We start from the raw sequence: 14,883 nt of genomic DNA, 5'->3' as shown, positions 1-14,883 counted from the left end.
AGCACACAGCACGTAGTGCAACTAGCACATATGGTTGCAAATTCAGAATAACATTTAAAACATCTGGTCCAACTTGTTCTGCCACTGAGCAAACACTGAAGAGCAGCACTGAGCGTACACTGGAGGGCAGCACTGAGCAAACACCGGAGAGTAGCACCAAGTGAACACCAGAGGGCAGCACTGAGTGAACTCTGGAGGGAAGCACCGAGAATACACCGGAGGATTGCACTGATGGAAGTTGGCCAGCCTTCAAACCAGAATGGATTCCAGCGCATGCACAGAACCCTCTCCTACATTGCCATGGCATCTCGTCCCCTAGGCAAATACAACAGTGAACCCCGTGGCCTAGATCTGGTCCTCGCCTCAAAGCCAGCAATGTAATTCCTGGCTGTCGGTCTCGCCAATGAACATTTGAACTGGACTTGCATTTTTCATCTTTACCCTTGTCCAACAGGGTTTTGCGATCACAATCATAATGTCCAAGACAATCACTCGCACCTTTATTTAGACCACACACCATCTAATGGTAAGTCCAGGCGAGAACACAACAACCGTACGCAAGAAGTCCAGCTGCATCACTATCGAACAACATGCTGATGGAATAGTCCTGCAGTACTTGATGGCCTTTGCATGTAGCAGTGACTTGTGATCATAAAAAGGCATACAAGATGAATAAATAAATCTTTGATTGGACATGGAGTGGCTGCAGCGTCTGAGTGTGCCATGTTTATTAGCTGTTATGAGAGATCATACCATTCATTAATGCATTGTAGTAGTAAAATAAAATGCAGACTGTACGATATAGCTATAGAGAAAGAGCAGTGCAGGTGAACAAGTAAACAAGGAGATGGATTGAAAGATCAAGAGTTCATCTTCACCCTGTGAGGTCTGTTCAAGACTCTGATAACAGAGGGACAGAAGCTGTCCTTTAGGCTGGTGGTACATGTCTTAAGGCTTTTGTATCTTCTGCCCATCTCCACCTCCCCTAACCTAGTGAATTCTGGACCCCCACCATCCGTTCAGTGACTTCTTTTTCCCTTCAGCCAATTAATTCTCCAACATGTAGACCTCACTACCAAAGAAAATATATTTTCTGTTTAACCCAGTTCAATTTGTTCTCAGTCTCCTAAACTGCGAAGATGGCAAACTGAGCCTAGACAGTGTCCTATCACAACAATGTAATATCCCTCATAACATCCCTTATAACAGCAGCTCCCAGCCTGGGGTCCACAGACTCCACAGATAGTGGAAAAGATCCATGGCATAAAAAAGATTGGGAACCCCTGCCTTATAACATCCCTAATAAATCTCCAATGCATCTCCCCAATATTAATCCCAATCACCTTCTGTGGAGTGACCAGAACACAGTCTTCTTTCTGTGGCCTAACCAATCTTTTACATGGTTCCCTCACGCATTCCTGGTACTTGGAGTGCATTAATTTTCAACACTCAGCCCCGGGTTAGTAGCCATGAAAGCATTTATTGTATTGGCTGTTCGCTCTATAAATGGCATTTGATAGGTTCATAGAATACTACAGCATAGAGATAGGCTCTTTGGCCTGATTATTCCGTGACGAACGTTTAATCTGCCTAGTCCAATCAACCTGTACCTGGACTATAGCCCTCCATAACTCTCCCATCCATGTATCTATCCAAATTTCTCTTAAATGGCTCTTAATTTTTTTTTGGCGTGTGCCTCCGTGTGTGCGCGTCTGAGTGTCCGTGATGATAGATTTTTCATGGCTTTTTACAAGGCGCGGAATGAGAGAGAGACTGTGTGGCGCGCCACTCCTCACACAGACGTTTTCGCAGTATTTTCCTTTTATTTTACGAGATCGAGTTGCAATCTCGACACTCAACCTGGCACGGATGGAAAGCGTACTCGGGAGCAGACCTGACTAGTTTCAAACCTGGGAACCTCCGCTCCCGGGTCCGGCGCCGATGTCGTCGCGCCACTAGCCAGCCCTTAAGTGGCTTTTAAAAGGTTTGTTTTGGAATGCAAGCAATGAAATTCTGAGATTCTAGCTTCTTTATAGAAGCAAATGACGTTCAGTTCACTTTCAGTCACTCAAAGCAGCATCCATCATCTAGGAGCCCCATATTCCAGGCTAAGCTCTCTTCTCACTGCTGTCGTTGGGCATGAGGTACAGGAGCCTTGAGTTCCACACCACCATGTTCGGAAACCGTTATTACCCTACAACCGTCAGGCTCCCGAGCTGGTGTCACTCAGCCCAACTCTGAACTGATTCCACGACCTCTACAGACTCACTTTCAAGGACCTGACAACTCAAGTTCTCGGTGTTATTTATTTATTTTTATTTCCACACTTTGTCTTCTTCTTTTACTTTGATTGATTGTCAGTCTTTGTTTATGTTTAGTTTTCATAAATTCTGTTGGAATTCTTCATTTTCCTGTAAATGCCTGCAAGAAAAATTAATCTCAAGATAGTAAATGGTGACATATGCATACTTTGATAATAAATTTACTTTGCTTTCCTAAGTAGATGACTGATTTTATTTTTCACTTGCAATTCACATCAGCTTTCTTCACTAATGGCAGGATTTAACACAGCTTAATCTAAGTGCATTCCGTAACCTCTTATCCATGCCTCACTTGCCTTGGTTGACAGGGTGTTTTCACTGATCCTCACGATTTTTGCCTTGCAGAGAAACTGTGGACAGAACTGTGTAAAGCAGTGTCTGAGAAAGCCAATGGCTTTTCCAGGGCCTTCAAGCATGTAGCTTTATGGTTATATTTGCTTAAAGACTATATTGAGCTCATTGGTTTTAATACATAAATTATTTGTAGTTATAAAAGAGCTATGCCACGTTCTGCATTAACTTTGACAACTGTTTGCAAGAATTTGCTTAAAATAGGCTTTCATTATCCGTGTTTTGTCACAAGCCTTCGGGCAGCTTCCCAAGAAAGCCGAGCGCAATATCAGCCCAGCGGAGTTGTGATTAAGTTAGGATTATTGTTTTTTTTTTCATTTCACTAGCGCTAAGTCCCCAGAGAGTTGGATGATTACAAGAATCCTCCTTCAGTGCAAAAGAGGGGGGGCCCATCTCACCTGAATGTGAGGTCTGCTGGAAACAGAAACAGGCAGCACCTACAGTACGTAGGGCTTGGTGTCAATAGTGTAACTAGCATGGAAGCTGCAGCTGTGCGTGGCAATAGTCTGCTCCAAAAGCAGCAGGTCTGTTCTTGGCAGCCAGAGGCTGATTCTCCTGGGTGAGTAGCAAAGAAGCTTATGTTGTAATATCCTGATCAAAAATGCTGTTTGAGGCTTTGCCATGGATCAAACTGTGAGTGGGAGGTCCTTGCATTACATTGTTCTGTTTGTTTCTCACGCTCGCATGCCCTCATTGGACACTGTAACTATTGGTCCCTCCGTGCCATCGACAGAATTTATGGTCATCTGGTGAGAGAGCATAGTCCCTGATGATATTTTTGAGCTGTAATCGCACATCCAGAGCACGTCATTGGCTCTAGGGCAGTGTGGGATGTACAGAGGTTATGGAAAGTACTATAGGAATGCAAAGTCTTTCTTCTTTGCATGGACTGTTTTGTTGACGAGAAGCAATGGAAATAGGAGTCCTGGTGGGAGACATTGAATCAAAATTGTAAAGTAAGAGACTCTGCAATGTTAGATGTGGTCACTTTGAAATGTTGAGTGGCTTGCAAGTGAGGCAGGGAGGAGATATACCGCATTGCATCGAGGTCAACTTTTGAAGGATGATCCCCAGTAAGATTTTGGTCTACCGTGCCCCGAATGGATCCACACAGACCGAGGCTGTCCGTCCCACCACAAGACGGAAGAAGTCCCTGGGAGACCTCTTCCAGAATGGATATCGCGTCAGAGCGGGGCACAGCCAGAATGTGGACAAGGAAGAGCAAGACAGCTCTTGCTACCAGATTGGGTACTACTGGGGTAAGCTTCCTTCAATCTCGGAGTACTGGGCCCGGGCAACTTCCTGCGCCAAAACCCGAACCTCATCCCACCCAACCCCTTTGGATAGTGATGTGTTTATTAGGTGGTCCGCATTCTCATTTTAGGTGCTGTCTTATTCTCTCTGCATTTATTTAATTTCTAAGGACCTGGATTTTCCCCAGAAACTAGCACAGTTTCACTGGAGTTATCTTATGTCTCATCCCCAGTGACCAGATCTGTACAGTGCCTCGTTTGTGTAATTAGTTGTAGGACTTACCTTGTGTGTTTCTTATAGTGTGAGGTGGCTGTGAGCAATCTGTTTAATTGAGGTTGAAAATGCTGCAAATACCTGTTTGATTCAGAGTGTGGGCAGCATGACACAGAAGACCCGATGTTTCAGAGTCGTCGGGTCATCAAGCTGTGGAACAGTACAGCACAGAAACTGGCCCTTTGGCCCATCTAGTCCAAGCCAAACTTACTCTGCCTTGTCCCGTTGGCTTGCATCCATACCCTTCCCGTGCATTTACCTATTCACATCTCTCGTAAATGTTGAAATCGAACCCACATCCACTACTTCCATAGGCAGCTCGTTCCGCACTCTCACCACCCTCTGAGTGAAGACGTTTCCCCTCATGTTCCCCTTAACACTTCACATTTCCTGAGATTTAAACATTATCGTAATAATGGCTTCAGACCAGGGGTTCCCAACATGAGGTCCACAGACCCCTCGGTTAATGGTAGGGGTCAATGGCTTAAAAAAGTTTGCGAGCCTTAGCCCCTCCTCTCTCATTCCATTTGATAGAGCTTCTGTGAAACATCCGTGACTCCTGTATCAAAACAGATGCAATGAAACAAAACACTGAATATCGAGGTAGCAAGTTGTCTTTTCTCCACGAGTCCTGGATGTTTTGTGGGTTAAAGTCCTCTCTGTCTTCACACAGCTGGCTGTCCTCTTCTTTCAGCTGTTACTTGCCCTAAGCCTGTCATCTGCCACCAGATCACTAAATTAAAGCCCTTTAAAAATCTTTTGTAAAACGCTTACACCACCGCATTTTACCAAATTCTGAGCAGCAGTTGTTACAACCTTGAATGTAATAACTTTGGACTGTGGGGCTTATCAGAAATCCTGTAAATCCTTACATGGAGTCCCTGGATATTTGGAGGGATCCGTTCCTGCGAACTGTTTGTGACTGTGGTGGTCCATGTATTCTGGAGAAGATTTTTAAAGGGCTTTAAATCCAGTGATTTGATGGCAGAGCGTGTCTGCAGCTTTGTAGAAGCTGGCAAATCCAACTAACACACACAAAATGCCAGAGGAACTCGACATGTCAGGCAGCATCTATGGAGAGGAATAAAGAGTCAACGTTTCGGGCTGAGACCCTTCATCAGATAAATTCATCTCCCAGTCTCCTGCTCAAGTACTGTGTATGAGCTGCACTTAAGTTGGGCATCCAGAGGCTGCGGGTGGGGGGACATTGCTGAACGGAAACCTAACCGTTATTACAATGATTAATTGTTTAATTTATCTCGGCCTTTGTGTTCTTTTTGATTTGCAAGGTGTTGCTCCTCATCATGTAAGGAGAGAGCTCTCTCATCACACACTGAGAGCACTCTCTTTGCAAGCCATCATTGTGAGGTAATGATTCTTATTCTCCCCTCGAATCTGATCAGTAGATTTGCCTGATGTATTTGATCATCCTCGGACACATTTGTTTATTTTTATTGAAGTAATTTACTTAGAGGAAAGCGTAGAACGGGCCCTTCCAGCCCAACGAGCCGCGCTGCCCAGCAACCCACTTATTTAACTCTAGCCTGACCATAGGACAATTTACAAAGATCAATTAACCACCAACCAATACATCTTTGGACTATGGGAGTAAACTGGAGCACCTGGAAGAAAGTCGCGTGGTAATAGGGAGTACGTACAGACTCCTTACAGGCAGTGCCAGATTTGAACTCCGAACTTCGATTCACCAATCTGTAATAGTGTTGATACACTGCCACGATGCCCCAATTGCCTCCCCTTCTTTTCTTCTAAACCAATCAATGAATTAACCAATCTGTTCTTGCAAAACATGGATTAAGTGATTTAGAGTGCTTTAGGAATTGGTCAGTAATCATCTAAAGAGCGATGGAGACTATGAGGCTTTCCCACCTGTTTAGTTGCAGCCTCTGTTTTCTCAAAGCAATTAGGACTGAATTGATTATATTACCCATCTCTGTGAGTGCCATACTGTGTAGGTAAATAATCCTTTCAAGAACTGTAAGATCAACATAATTGGCTTTCACAACCTGCTCCATCATTAAACAAAGTCAACAAAAACTTTTTGAATTGTCCTGGATATACTCAGAAATGAACTTACTCCTATCTCATTTTTTTAGGTAATAGTTTTTCTAATTTGATTGCAAAGTTCAGTTACTCATGGCTCCCTAATTCCAACCAGCTCTTTGCTGTATTAGATTATTCTCTTTCTATTTTCCTACGGTACAGAAGCTGCCTTTGAAGATGATCTTTGTAGTGATTTAACACATAAGTGAGGACCTCTTCTCGATTATGAGAGAAAATGATGCTTGGTACTGGAGGCATTAGGACTCAAGTACGATTGAGTCGGTTGTTAATGCAAACAGGGCCTTTCACTGTAGACTCAGTGGCCACTTTATTAGGTACACCTGTGCACCTGCTTGTTAAGGCAAACACCTCATCGGCCAATCATGTAGCAGCACCTCAATGCATTAAAGCATGAAGACATGGTCAAGAGGTTCAGTTGTTTTTCTGGAGGATTGCCAGACTGGTCCAAGATGACGAGAAGGTGACAGTAACACAAGTAACCACACATTACAACAGTAGTATGTAGAAGAGTATCTCTGAATGCACAACACATCAAAGCTTGAAGTTGATGGGCTTACAGTGGCAGAAGACCACGAATGTACAGGTTGTACCTAATGAAGTGACCACTGAGTGTATGTTTCAATGTACACGTTATAAACTAGCCTGAATATTGAAAACATTATGGCTGTATACTTTGGAAGGAAGAGAAGAGGCAATGTTGACTAAAGCTTTTCAATTCTAAAATGGCTAAAAAAACAAAGCCATTAAGAGCTATTGTGTACTGTTCATTGAAAGTGACAGGGCAGGTCAAGAAAGTGGTTAAAATATATTGTCTGATAGAATATTCCCAATCCATTGCAAAGATCTCAGTGTTCTAAAAATATAAAGAAAAGCAGACACTGCTGGAAATGCTTTGACTGTTGAACATTTTTTAAAAAAATACTCTGCAGGTCAGCCAGCATATGTGGAGAGAGGAGTGGAGTCAATGCTTCAGGCTGATGACCTTTAGACAGAGTGCTTCTGGCATTTCTGTTTTATTTGGTCTTGGTTTGTCTTGACCTGATGTTAAATCCAGCACGTTCTCCCTTGCGGAACTCACTAAATGATCTTGCGGGCTCGAATTTGTGCATGAACAGGAGGTGGGCAGGACAGTCAAGCAAGGCAGTTGTGGCCTTTGGTGTTTCTCTGCTGTAAGTGTGGGGCTGTCAAAGTGATGCGATCACATTTGTCTGCTTCTTACGTGGGTGTCAATTAAATAGTTAATATGTTTGGAGGAGAGGCAGAATATGGAGCGAGAGGAGCATAAAACTGAGTCCTCCCCTACTCCCAGGGAAAAGTGGCCTGAAAAGTTGTTACTTCAATCTTTAAGTCTCATATTATGCCTGAAGCTGACAGGTTGGCTGACAGCACTTGGAGAGTGAGTTTGTTTCTATGCGTGTTCTGTGTTGCTAATGACAGAGTAGGGGACATTTAAATTCAGATTTATTTATCACACGTACATCAAAATATACAGTGCAATGCCTCACTTACATTGGCAGCCAACACACCTAACAATGTGCTGAGGGCAGTCCGCAAGTGGTTGTCGCTTTGCCATGTGGCTGCTCCCCCACTGCACCAGTGCTTACAAGATGGTGGTCACGTGGAGAGCAGAAGATTTAGGTTAACCCAGCTGCATCTAAAGATAGACACGTATTCCCAACGAGGAGGAGCTGTTCAGATCTCTGCATATTATGTGGACGGGGGCTGGCATGAGCGCTTTTTTTTCCTGCCTGGAGGACTATCCATTTGCGTGGGAGTGGGCGGACGGGGGAGAGAAGTCTTGTTTTGCTGTGGTTGCTTTTTTTGCTTGTTTAATGTTTTGTTGCGTTCTGTGTTGTTCAGCTGAGCATTATGGGCAGGCTAAGGTGGCACCGGGATGTGTTGCCACATGCCCATCAGGTTAGGCTGTACTAATGGAGAGAGGAAAACTGTGCCAGTAGAGCAGGCGGGTGACTTGGAGCAGAAACAGCCTAGTCTGACACAGGGAAAGGGAGATACTCAAGGATGGATGATTTGATGCCAAGTTTGGAAGGCTTCAATATGCTCAGACAGAAGATGAGGTGGTGTTCTTCAGTTTTACATTGGATCTCATTGTAATGAACAACAGGCTGCAGACAAGGAAAGTGAAGGAAAGTTGAAGTGTTTAGAAGCTCAGATTTGCTCCTCAGCTGATGGAGGTGCAAACTGGATATCTGTTTACCCGTACACATGAGGAAATCTGCCACACACATCAAAGTTGCTGGTGAACACAACAGGCCAGGCAGCATCTCTAGGAAGAGGTACAGTCGACGTTTCGGGCCGAGACCCAAGATCCACACCATCCCGTTAATGTGCGTCCCGACACGACCGCGCCCACCCGCCCGCGCCCCGCATATATGCATCGTAACAAATAAGCGATCCACGAATGACCAGTGGAGCGGCATCAGCCAGCTCCGCACGAGAAAGTCCCAAAGTAGCATATCCCGCATGAGAACTGGCCGATAGCCCCTCCAGCGGCCATGTGGGTACGCCTATGGTTGGTCATACCAGAGCGCGACCGGAAGGCGCGACCACAGTCGGACACACACAACTCGTTTTGCTGTCGGGTCTTGGGTCAAGTCCTGGGGCAGAGGCCCCAGGGGCAATTTCTTGTTTACGAGACATAACCCGAGAGATACTCCGATGAGGGTGGTCAGCCCACATCGGAGGTGGCCTGAATCTTAGCTCCAGGGGCAAAAGCCCCCTTCTCCAGGGGTCGCCAACAAGGAGGCGCCCAGGCCGTGTGAGTGCAGAGCTCACAAAGATTAACTCGGCTTGAAACGTCGACTGTACCTCTTCCTAAAGATGCTGCCTGGCCTGCTGTGTTCACCAGCAACTTTGATGTGTGTGGTTTGATCTGTTTACCTGTCTTCCTTCTATACTGTTTCACAATGTTTCTGTGATCTCCCATCTGACCACGTCTTTCCTTTTAGTTTATTTCAGTGTCATCTAGATTGAATCCAATGATAATAACAACAAACATATATTCAAAGCCGTCTCCGTAAAATTTACCTCTGCTTGCTAAGACACAGGAGATTCTGCAGGTGCTGAAAATCTAGAGCAGCACACACACACACAAAACACTGGTGGAACTCAGAGTCAAGCAGCAACTGTGGAGGAAATGGAACCCATCATTGGCTTATAACGTTAACTGTTCATTTTCCTCCACAGATGCTGCCTGACCCGCTGAGTTTCTCCAGTGTTTTGTGTCTGTTGCTCTGCCTAACAAGTCACCACCTCACATCTCTGACCAGCGAATCCCACAAGAAATGGGATTGGTCAGTGGCACTTTTGAGAGATATGAGCAGCATTTTAAAAGTGAAATAAATGGAAATTTGAATTCTGCATGGTGAACTTTTAAAGCTGGAATGAAGCTCAATTTGTGAAAAGTAATTAAAATAATATCTCCAAGCAAGCCTTGATTTACATTCTTGGTGCTTTTACAGAAAGCCTGCAAGTGCGATTATAGATCTCCTTAATCTTCAGATGCCGCCTCCTTATGTTTGTTTCTTTCCCTTTGACATCTGTAAGAACAAGTATTAATGGGTAAAACTTATCAGCTCTTGGGTGATTGAATGCAAGGGTTCATCTGGAAGATTTTCAGTTTTACAGTGTTTGTAATGTGACTCAGTATAAGAACAGGATTGCTGGGCCAGGATGGGTGGTTAGCTTAAGTGAGGACTGATTCCTGACCCTTCCACACCGGGCTAAGCTGCATTTTCCTGTTTTGTCTGCTGTTGTGATATGTAAAGATTGTGCACTGTTAATGGTGATTTGTAATTGAACCAAGCTTCATGCCTCTAAAGATACTTCTAGGTGCATGTTTCAGACAAATCAAATGCTCAAGGTCTAAATGTTTTCTGAAAATGTCTTTGTCATATTACATCCTTTACTTAATCGAGATCGGGAGAGTTTACTGAGTAAAGCACAGTATATCTGTTGAATTTCTGATTCCCTTAAATTCCTGATCTTTATCGCTCCCAGTAGAAAGTTTTCCCTTTACTGACCATTTAATGACTATAATTTGCAGCCTAACCTTGTGGCTACGTGCAGTCTGAGTGTTACTAGTCGTTAAATCTGTCAAGCATGCAGGTTTGGCTGACATTATGCTCTTCCCTTTTACAGGTTTACGATTTTTAAGAGCGCTGCGATTGATACAGTTCTCAGAAATTTTACAGTTTCTAAATATCCTAAAAACAAGGTAAGTGATACAGGTTATCATTCTACCATCTACTGATACGCAGGGCTATTTTACAGAGGTGTAGTGTGCATGATAACTTTCAAACATTTAGACTAATAACATAATAAATCTTCATCACTCTTCAATGTTGAGTTTTGTAGAGAAACGGTATTTATTTATGTAGAGTCTGTTTTCAAAGAGACCCAACTTTGGAAAAAGGCAAGAAATACAGGATTCATAAACCTTGGCTCATCCACTCTAGATTGTAGCATTCTTGCTTTCCTTCTTGAATTATAACTAGATATTTTTAAAAATTAATATAAACTGGAAATGCTACAGATTTTTAACCAGCACCAACTGTATCCTAATAATAAACACGAGATTCTGCTAATGCTGGAAATTCAATGCAACACATACTAAATACTGGAGGAATTCTTAGAGATAGGATCTCTGGGCATTTAGAGAATCATGGTCTGATCAGGGACAGTCAGCATGGCTTTGTGAAGGGCAGATTGTGTCTAACAGGCCTGATAGAGTTCTTTGAGGAGGTGACCAGGCATATAGATGAGGGTGGTGCAGTGGATGTGATCTATGTGGATTTTAGTAAGGCATTTGACAAGGTTCCACACGGTAGACTTATTCAGAAAGTCAGAAGGCATGGGATCCAGGGAAGTTTGGCCAGGTGGATTCAGAATTGGCTTGCCTGCAGAAGGCAGAGGGTGGTGGTGGAGGGAGTACATTCAGATTGGAGGGTTGTGACTAGTGGTGTCCCACAAGGATCTGTTCTGGGACCTCTACTTTTCGTGATTTTTATTAACGACCTGGATGTGGGGTAGAAGGGTGGGTTGGCAAGTTTGCAGACGACACAAAGGTTGGTGGTGTTGTAGATAGTGTAGAGGATTGTCAAAGATTGCAGAGAGACATTGATAGGATGCAGAAGTGGGCTGAGAAATGGCAGATGGAGTTCAACCCGGAGAAGTGTGAGGTGGTACACTTTGGAAGGACAAACTCCAAGGCAGAGTACAAAGTAAATGGCAGGATACTTGTTAGTGTGGAGGAGCAGAGGGATCTGGGGGTACATGTCCACAGATACCTGAAAGTTGCCTTACAGGTGGATAGGGTAGTTAAGAAAGCTTATGGGGTGTTAGTTTTCATAAGTTGAGGGATAGAGTTTAAGAGTCGCGATGTAATGATGTAGCTCTATAAAAATCTGGTTAGGCTACACTTGGAGTACTGTGTCCAGTTCTGGTCACCTCACTATAGGGAGGCTGTGGAAGCATTGGAAAGGGTACAGAGGAGATTTACCAGGATGCTGCCTGGTTTACAGAGTATGCATTATGATCAGAGATTAAGGGAGCTAGGGCTTTACTCTTTGGAGAGAAGGAGGATGAGAGGAGACATGATAGAGGTATACAAGATAATAAGAGGAATAGATCGAGTGGATAGCCAGTGCCTCTTCCCCAGGGCACCACTGCTCAATACAAGAGGACATGGCTTTAAGGTAAGGGGTGGGAAGTTCAAAGGGGATATTAGAGGAAGGTTTTTTACTCAGAGAGTGGTTGGTGTGTGGAATGTACGGCCTGAGTCAGTGGTGGAGGCAGATATACTAGTGAAGTTTAAGAGACTACTAGACAGGTATATGGAGGAATTTAAGGTGGGGGCTTATATGGGAGGCAGGGTTTGAGGGTCGGCACAACATTGTGTGCCGAAGGGCCTGTACTGTGCTGGACTATTCTATGTTCTATGTTCTAATTCAGCAGATCAGGCAACACCTATGCAGAGGAATAAGCAGTTGAAGTTTTGGACTGAGGCCCATCATCAGGACTCGAAAGGAAAGGGGTAGAATTCAGAATAAGATGCTGGGAGGAGGGATAGGAGTACAAAATAGAAAGTGATAGGTGAATCTAGGTGCATGAGAGAGGAGGTAAGAAGCAGAGTGGTGATAGGTGGAAAAGGTAAAGACTTGTAGAAGAAGAAATCTGATAGGAAAGAAGAGTTGTTCAAAGGAGAAAGGGAAGGAGGAGGGGCACTAGAGGGAGGTGATGGGCAGGTGAGGAGAAGAGAGGAGAAGAGGGGAGGTGAGGGGGAGCCAGAGTGGGGAATGGAAGGGGGAAGGGGTGTTTGTCCTAATAATGTCACTTTTCCCTGTTGTAAAATCGGTAGGCACAGTCGTGTAGCCAGTACAGCTGCCACTTCACAGTAAATCTCTGATGACCCACTCGATAAATACAAGAGATCCTGCAAATTCTGACATTCAAGAATAGCACATACTAAATGCTGAAGGAACTCAGCAGGTCAAGTGACATCTATGGAAAGGAATAAACAGTCAACGTTTTGGGTTGAGGACTTTTATCAGGTCTCGACCTGAAACATCAACTATTTATTCCCTTGCCTGCTAAGTTATCTTCATCATTTAGTGAGTGTTGCCCATTATTTATCCACTATCTTGATTTTCAGTTCTATCCATGTGGTGTTTTGAGGTGCTTTTGTTTCCTCCTGAATGGACGTATGGATTGTTTGGTTAACCGGCTGCTATTGCTGAGTGGTGGAGTCTGCTGGGGGGAGGGAACAGGGTGGAAATGATGGGAACGTGAGAAGAAAATAAAATGGGAATTCTGTAGATGAGTGCTTGATGGTCGGGCATGGGCTTGGAGCGTTGCTGAGCCTGTAAGTGAGACTGTATGACTAAAATAGAATTTACTTTTATCATTCCTTTCATCTTGTCTGTGCGAAATATTTTACAACCAACTTAAGTGGATTACCCTTGCTATGCAGGCAAATTTGACGGCCAGTCATTCAGTATCAAGTTCCACAAAATCATGGCTGACTGGCTGGGGACACAAGACCTGCTGATTTCCAAAGCCCACATTTTGTGTGTGTGTTGCTGACTGATTGGGTGCTGGTAGGAGGAAGGAATGTTTGTCCAGCATTCTACCGTCTCCATGCTCCTCAGACAGAGGTGGACTGAAAGTTTAGTGCTGTTCTCAGAGCTGCATTGAGCTTACAAGCACAATTATATGTTCACTTTGAATTAAGACAGTCAATTCCATAATCTTTTACAAAATAATATGGATGAGATGTTGTGAGCTTCAGGTTGCTGGTTTCAAATGAACGGGGATCAAGGATCAACTTTATTTGCCATAGACATTCACACATACTCAGAATTTGTTGTGGTGTGTTGCCATGAAATGCGACTGTAAGCTACAACATTCAACAATTATGAAGAATAAAACATTACGTAGAATATGAAGTTAGAGATTAAAGTATGGATATGGAATAAAATATGCATAAATACTCTACATAAACACCAGCATGCATTAACAATTTAAACAGCATTGCAAAAGTGTTTTAAAGTGTTTACAGTGCAGTGCAATGTCTGAGATGATAAATAGAGGGGGTGAGAGGGGGTGCTAATTAGAATGGTTGATCAGATTAACTGCCTGGGAAACAAAACTTTTAAGGTGAAATGATGTTTTTGTTTTAATAGCCCTATGGCACTTTCCAGAAGGAAGTTTTTGGAAAAGGTACTTGTCAGGGAGTGTAGTTCACAATAGAAACATAGAAACATAGAAAATAGGTGCAGGAGGAGGCCATTCAGCCCTTCGAGCTTGCACCACCATTCAGTATGATCATGGCTGATCATCCAACTCAGAACCCTGTACCTGTCTTCTCTCCATACCCCCTGATCCCTTTAGCCACAAGGGCCATATCTAACTCCCTCTTAAATATAGCCAATGAACTGGCCTCAACTGTTTCCTGTGGCAGAGAATTCCACAGATTCACCACTCTCTGTGTGAAGAAGTTTTTCCTCAAGTTTTGCATTAACATGATAATAGAAGGATATATTGATGGAAGCATTCTGTCACGGTCCGGTCCATTGACTCCTCATTCCAGTTATTTCCTTTTCCCCGTGGTCCATTGGGTGCCTTGATTAAGGCACCTGTTTCCCATCTGAGCGAGCAGCATTAAAGCTACTCGGTGCTGGACCATCACCTGAACAAGTGCAGTTGTGCCCGATTCGGGTCCCCGTTCATTGTGGACTCTAAGTGGCTTTGGTGCCCGGGGTGCTTTGTGGATTCGGTCGTTTTCGTGTCCAGCTGAGTTGCTGGCTGTTTGCCGCCACTCCGAGCCAAAGGTACAAATTCTGCCGTTTCCATGGCCAGCTGAGATTTGCTGGCCGTTGCCGCTACTCTGAGCCAAGATTCGAATGGACTGTCGTGGTTTGGATTTTGTCGTCTCATATTCAGCTGAGTAGGCAGGTATTTTACTGCTACTCGAATGGACTGTCATTGTTTAGTCACCTTGTATCCAGCTCAGTAGGCAGGCCATTTGCCGCTACTTGAATGGAGGACTGTCGTTGTCTTGTCGCGTATCCAGCTCAGTAGG

At 44.1% G+C, this 14,883-nt stretch overlaps 1 protein-coding gene across 10 annotated transcripts in view; it reads left to right on the top strand.

Moving 5' to 3' along the window:
- kcnma1a (potassium large conductance calcium-activated channel, subfamily M, alpha member 1a) overlaps positions 1-14,883 on the top strand; it is a 953,094-nt gene that overhangs the window by 610,043 nt on the left and 328,168 nt on the right. For 9 of the 10 annotated variants that reach the window (XM_072282727.1, XM_072282725.1, XM_072282726.1 and 6 more), the window contains exon 6: positions 10,443-10,518. In XM_072282727.1, coding sequence (XP_072138828.1) covers positions 10,443-10,518 — 76 coding nt within the window. Of the gene's footprint in view, positions 1-3,569; positions 3,932-10,442; positions 10,519-14,883 lie in introns of those variants that run through there. The other variant, XM_072282723.1, reaches the window with a different exon arrangement.

The sequence above is a fragment of the Mobula birostris genome, chromosome 18, assembly GCF_030028105.1.
Source record: "Mobula birostris isolate sMobBir1 chromosome 18, sMobBir1.hap1, whole genome shotgun sequence".
Taxonomy (NCBI): Eukaryota; Metazoa; Chordata; class Chondrichthyes; order Myliobatiformes; family Myliobatidae; genus Mobula; species Mobula birostris.
Note: the sequence above shows the minus strand (reverse complement) of the source record. Positions and strands in the feature narration are given on the sequence as shown.